General features: G+C 49.5%; 1 protein-coding gene across 1 annotated transcript in view; it reads left to right on the top strand.

Annotated features, from left to right (window-relative positions):
• Window positions 1-6,034, top strand: part of kifap3a (kinesin-associated protein 3a) — a 36,553-nt gene extending 30,519 nt beyond the window's left edge. Inside the window, 5 exon segments of the mRNA XM_070447682.1 lie at window positions 345-366; window positions 369-539; window positions 912-1,005; window positions 5,880-5,911; window positions 5,914-6,034. Coding sequence (XP_070303783.1) covers window positions 345-366; window positions 369-539; window positions 912-1,005; window positions 5,880-5,911; window positions 5,914-6,002 — 408 coding nt within the window. The 3' untranslated portion in view covers window positions 6,003-6,034.
• The last annotated feature ends 357 nt before the right edge of the window (window positions 6,035-6,391 follow it).

The following is a 6,391-nucleotide window of genomic DNA, read 5'->3' on the forward strand; positions in this document are numbered from 1 at the left end:
TCTCTCTCCGTCTTTGTGTCTTTCTCGCTCTCTCTCTGTCTCGCTCTCTCTCTGTCTCTTCTCTCTCTGTCTCCGTCTGTCTTTTCTCGCTCTCTTTGCTGTCTCTCTCTCTTGCTGTCTCTCTCGCTGTCTCGCACTCTCTCTGTCTCGCACTCTATGTTTGTCTCGCTCGCTGTCTCGCTCGCTCTCTCTCACTCTCTGTCTTTGTGTCTCTCTCTTTCTCTCTCTCTCCCGTCTTTGTGTCTTTCTCTCTCTCTCCATCTTTGTCTCTCTTTGTCTTTCTCTCTCTCTATGTCTCTCTCTGTCTGTCTCTGTCTATTGTAGGAGTATGATAGGAGTGTGAGAGAAAGATCCAGAGTGAGAAGTTCGCTGGCACAACTCCCAGTGGTTAGAGATGGTGGAGAGCAGAGCCATGGGAGACGACGGAGAACCCTTCATGTTTGGAGACGACGGAGAACCATTCATGTTTGGAGACGACGGAGAACCATTCATGCTCAACGGAGACATTCTGGAGAGACCCGACCTCTTCTACACCGCAGGTATACATGGAGGGAGGGAGGGGAGGGAGACATTCTGGAGAGACTGACTTTTTCTACAGCACAAGTATACAGGGAGGGAGAGAGGGAGAGAGGGAGAGAGGGAGACAGGCAGAGACATTCTGGAGGGACTGACCTTTTCTACAGCGCAGGACAGGGAGGGAGAGAGGGAGAGGAGGGAGACAGGCAGAGACATTCTGGAGAGACCGACCTTTTCTACAGCGCAGGGACAGGCCGAGGAGGAGGAAAGAGAGGGGGGGGGGGGAGAAAGAGAGGGCATGTGGTATGGATGAAGTGAGAGAGAGCGAGATGAGGAGAAGAGAAGTACAGTAATGAACTTGTCTCTAACTTTGAGGTGTATGTCTCTCCCCCCAGATGGAATCATCCCAGCAGACGGTACCATCAGCCCAGAGTTCTTCACAGACTACCAGAACGGAGACATTGGCCAGGCTGGAGGCTTTCCCGGCAGGTGAGCTCATAGTAGGGCAGGGGGTGGACTGGACTGGACTTCTATCCCAATATGTAGCGAGGGAGCAGCTTTAACAGGCCTAATATGTAGACAGGGAGCAGGATTTAACAGGCCTAATATGTAGACAGGGAGCAGGATTTAACAGGCCTAATATGTAGACAGGGCAGGATTTAACAGGCCTAATATGTAGACAGGGAGCAGGATTTAACAGGCCTAATATGTAGACAGGGAGCAGGCTCTAACAGGCCTAATTGTAGACAGGAAGCAGGATTTAACAGGCCTAATATGTAGACAGGGAGCAGGATTTAACAGGCCTAATTGTAGACAGGGAGCAGGCTCTAACAGGCCTAATATGTAGCGAGGGAGCAGGCTCTAACAGGCCTAATATGTAGACAGGGAGCAGGCTTTAACAGGCCTAATATGTAGACAGAGAGCAGGCTTTAACAGGCCTAATATGTAGACAGGGAGCAGGCTTTAACAGGCCTAATATGTAAGCAGAGAGCAGGCTTTAACAGGCCTAATATGTAGACAGGGGCAGGCTTTAACAGGCCTAATATGTAGAGAGGGAGCAGGCTCTAACAGGCCTAATATGTAGACAGGGAGCAGCTCTAACAGGCCTAATATGTAGACAGGGAGCAGGCTCTAACAGGCCTAATATGTAGACAGAGAGCAGGCTTAAACAGGCCTAATATGTAGACAGGGAGCAGGCTTTAACAGGCCTAATATGTAGAGAGGGAGCAGGCTCTAACAGGCCTAATATGTAGACAGGGGCAGGCTCTAACAGGCCTAATATGTAGACAGAGAGGCTCTAACAGGCCTAATATGTAGACAGGGAGCAGTCTCTAACAGGCCTAATATGTAGACAGGGAGCAGGCTCTAACAGGCCTAATATGTAGACAGGAGCAGGCTCTAACAGGCCTAATATGTAGACAGGGAGCAGGCTCTAACAGGCCTAATATGTAGACAGGGAGCAGGCTCTAACAGGCCTAATATGTAGACAGAGAGCAGGCTCTAACAGGCCTAATATGTAGACAGGGAGCAGGCTCTAACAGGCCTAATATGTAGACAGGGAGCAGGCTCTAACAGGCCTAATATGTAGACAGAGAGCAGGCTCTAACAGGCCTAATATGTAGACAGGGAGCAGTCTCTAACAGGCCTAATATGTAGACAGAGAGCAGGCTCTAACAGGCCTAATATGTAGACAGGGAGCAGGCTCTAACAGGCCTAATATGTAGACAGGGAGCAGGCTCTAACAGGCCTAATATGTAGACAGAGAGCAGGCTCTAACAGGCTAATATGTAGACAGGGAGCAGTCTCTAACAGGCCTAATATGTAGACAGGGAGCAGTCTCTAACAGGCCTAATATGTAGACAGGGAGCAGGCTCTAACAGGCCTAATATGTAGATGGGGAGGAGACTTTAACAGGCCTAAATATGTAGTGTTGAACACATTTTTAGTTCCTCTACTTCATATGCTGTTAAAATGATGAATAGTTGTGGAAATGGAGAGTTTATTGAGAGTAATTTGTCTTATTTATTATCGAACATCTTCCTTGCGTGCGATAAAGCTCGTGTTGAAGGTTTTTTCCTGTGCAAGTATGTTTGTGTTGGCTGCTGTTGAGAGGCTTGCTGGGGAGAGTAGATAGAATGCCACAGTTATTTCATTTCAGACTTTAGATGGAGGGAGGGAGGGAGGGAGGGAGGGAGGGAGGGAGGGAGGGAGAAACAGAAAGTAAAGAGAGAGCTACGGAAAGGAACAGAGCGAGCGCATACAAGGCTTTTTTCTCAGCTCTTTGTAACTGATACCTTTTAAATATACTGAGCGAGCTGGGGGAATTGGCGTCTGTGAGAGTGTTTTAATTTGGCCAGTGTACTCCAGAGTGATCCAGGTTAACACAATAACCAAAGCCAGCTCCAGCGCTTATTTTAAACTAGGTGTGAAACATGGTGTGAATGGGGTCTTTTAAATCATTTTAATACAATCACTGTTATTTGTATAAATATGATAATAAGCTATTTAATATGAACTGTATAAAATGTCTCTTGTCCCGGGTCGTTGAGAGAGAGTGGCCCAATCCTCTGAAAATGAAAATAAGTCCCAGCAGCCTCAACGYGCCGAGCGCCGCAGGCTGAACGAGGGCGCCGTTCGTGTCACCGCGTGGAAAGAGAAGTGTCTGGGTTTCACTATAGGTGCACAACAGCGTGTGATTGGAGAGTTTCTGACCCCCTCGACACGCAGACGGGCGAATCAATGAGTGCTTTGAGAGGCTGTCAGTGAGTGACAGCAAGGAGAGTGAGACAGAGAAAGAGGGAGGGAGGAGGAGCTGATTATTTAGCCCTTGAGCAGTGGGTAGCTGTAACCTGAAGAGTGACAGCCTGGGGAGAGATCAAAGCATTGTGGGGTGAGAGCGAGGGCCGGAGAGAGGAGGGAGGGAGGAGACAGACGTATGTATGGGCTTGGAGGGAGCAGAGGGTCATGGGAGCAGAGGAAAAGGCCTGATTCTCTTCCTGTGCACTACGGCTCCGCCCCCTGTAGAATGTGTCCCCAATGCCTCACCCCTACACCCTCATCCCGGCTTCACTGGGTCCTGCAGGGCCAGGCTGGGAACACTAGGGCCCTTTGTCTGCGAACACAACCCTCCCTCTTAAAATGTCACAACACACGCGCCTGGAATGAGGTGAGAGACGAGCTGATTTATGTCTCACATCACTGAATGAGGAAGTGCGTGAGGGAGTTGTTGATCAACTGGTCCTCTTTATTGTAATGTGGTCATTTGAACCTTTCCTCCACAACCCTACCACCAGAACCAGAATCCAGGCGCTGACCTGAGGTCCAGCTGTGTCTCTGTCTCTCTTTCTCCTAGGCCCAGGGTGTAGTCAGACAGGCAGGACAGCTATCCAGGCAGCCTGTGAGGCAGGCAGGCCAGCTATCGAGGTAGCCTGTGAGGTAGGCAGGCCAGCTATCCAGGCAGCCTGTGAGGTAGGCAGGCCAGCTATCGAGGTAGCCTGTGGCCTGTAGGTGGCAGCCAGCTATCCAGGCAGCCTGTGAGGCAGGCAGGCCAGCTATCGAGGCAGCCTGTGAGGTAGGCAGGCCAGCTATCGAGGTAGCCTGTGAGGCAGACAGGCCAGCTATCGAGGCAGCCTGTGAGGCAGACAGGCCAGCTATCGAGGTAGCTGTGAGGCAGACAGGCCAGCTATCGAGGTAGCCTGTGAGGCAGCCTGTGTTACTCAGAGCTCCAGTGTTTCTCCAGGCTCTTTTAGCTCTTCAAATCCCCCCTGACAGCGTAGCGTGCGGAAAGGAAAAATACATATTTCTGCCCGTGAGGGGGAGGGATGGGGCATGGGGAAGAGGAGGTGCAGGGTGCGTAACTGATCGCTGGAAGTGATTTGGGTTAAAAACAACACGTAATTATGGCCGCTCGCAGGGGCAAAGCAAACAGCTCGTTTTTAGAGAGCTAGAGGATGTCCGGCCCGGTCGGCCAGCGACTGACTGCGTATAGACCAAGAGAGAGGGGAGACGAGCAGGGTGGAGGGGAAGAGAAGGGACCATGCTGTCGTTTGTCGAGGGGTTAACTCACTCTGTCTAGTTAACTAACTCACACCCAGTCTGAGGTAACGAGACGGTCGTGTTGACCCGACCACACAGCTGAACATTCAGACCAGCTGGTCAGAGAAGAGAGACGACAGCGACCGTGAAATCGGACAGGTTTTCTCCTTTGTATCCACACCCCCATGGGTAACTGACTTGTACAGTTGTATCCACACCCCCATGGTAACTGATTTATACAGTTGTATCCACACCCCGTGGTAACTGATTTGTACAGTTGTATCCACACCCCCATGGTAACTGATTTGTACAGTTGTATCCACACCCCCATGGTAACTGATTTGTACAGTTGTATCCACACCCCCATGGTAACTGATTTGTACAGTTGTATCCACACCCCCATGGTAACTGATTTGTACAGTTGTATCCACACCCCATGGTAACTGATTTGTACAGTTGTATCCACACCCCCATGGTAACTGATTTGTACAGTTGTATCCACACCCCGTGGTAACTGATTTGTACCGTTGTATCCACCACCCCCATGGTAACTGATTTATAAGTTGTATCCACCCCCTGGTAATGATTTATACAGTTGTATCCACACCCCATGGTAACTGATTTATACAGTTGTATCCACCCCCGTGGTAACTGATTTATACAGTTGTATACACACCCCCATGGTAACTGATTTGTACAGTTGTATCCACACCCGTGGTAACTGATTTATACAGTTGTATCCACCCCCATGGTAACTGATTTATACAGTTGTATCCACACCCCCATGGTAACTGATTTGTACAGTTGTATCCACACCCCAATGGTAACTGATTTATACAGTTGTTATCCACACCCCCATGGTAACTGATTTATACGTTGTATCACACCCCCGTGGTAACTGATTTGTACAGTTGTAGCTACAGCCCCTTTCCATTCCCCAAACGAGGCCGGGGTTGCTGGGGGCGGTGGAGGGAACGCAGGTTAGATGTGTCTGGCTGTTGCCTCCTCTGTAATGGAACTGTGTTTTGACATTTAACTGTTTAATGTAGTTGGCTGCAGCTAGATGTGCCCTGTCACAAGAGCTCCATTGTTATGGCAGAACATGTATTAGGTGAGATATATATTGCATGAAGTTTTTATAATGAGCTTATATTTTACCTTCCATTATACTATGACCCCTTCCCTTCTTCCATGTGTTCTGGTTGTGTTGCTGAATGGTTCACTGTCTCAGAGCGCCACCTTGTGGTATCTAAACCCATCTCAATCATGTTGACTCCTGTCTGTGGGGCTGACACATACAGTAGGTGTGCGTGTTTATGTCCCTGCAGTATGAATATGGATATGTTTGGGCAGTCGACGGTGACCCTGGACAGCGACCCGCCACGGTCTACGGCATCCGGCCAGACGAGCAGTTCTTCTACAGGCCAGACGCTGGTGCAGCTCCCAGATGAACCAGGTTAACTTCACTATACACACAGACTGACTGCAGTCCCAGATGAACCAGGTTAACTTCACTATACCACACAGACTGACTGCAGCTCCCAGATGAACCAGGTTAACTTCACTATACCAACAGACTGACCTGCAGCTCCCAGATGAACCAGGTTAACTTCACTATACCACACAGACTGACTGCAGCTCCCAGATGAACCAGGTTAACTTCACTATACCACACAGACTGACTGCAGCTCCCAGATGAACCAGGTTAACTTCACTATACCACACAGACTGACTGCAGCTCCCAGATGAACCAGGTTAACTTCACTATCAACACAGACTGACTGCAGCTCCCAGATGAACCAGGTTAATTCACTATACCACACAGACTGACTGCAGCCCC

The sequence above is a fragment of the Salvelinus sp. IW2-2015 genome, linkage group LG16, assembly GCF_002910315.2.
Source record: "Salvelinus sp. IW2-2015 linkage group LG16, ASM291031v2, whole genome shotgun sequence".
In the NCBI taxonomy this organism is placed as follows: Eukaryota; Metazoa; Chordata; class Actinopteri; order Salmoniformes; family Salmonidae; genus Salvelinus; species Salvelinus sp. IW2-2015.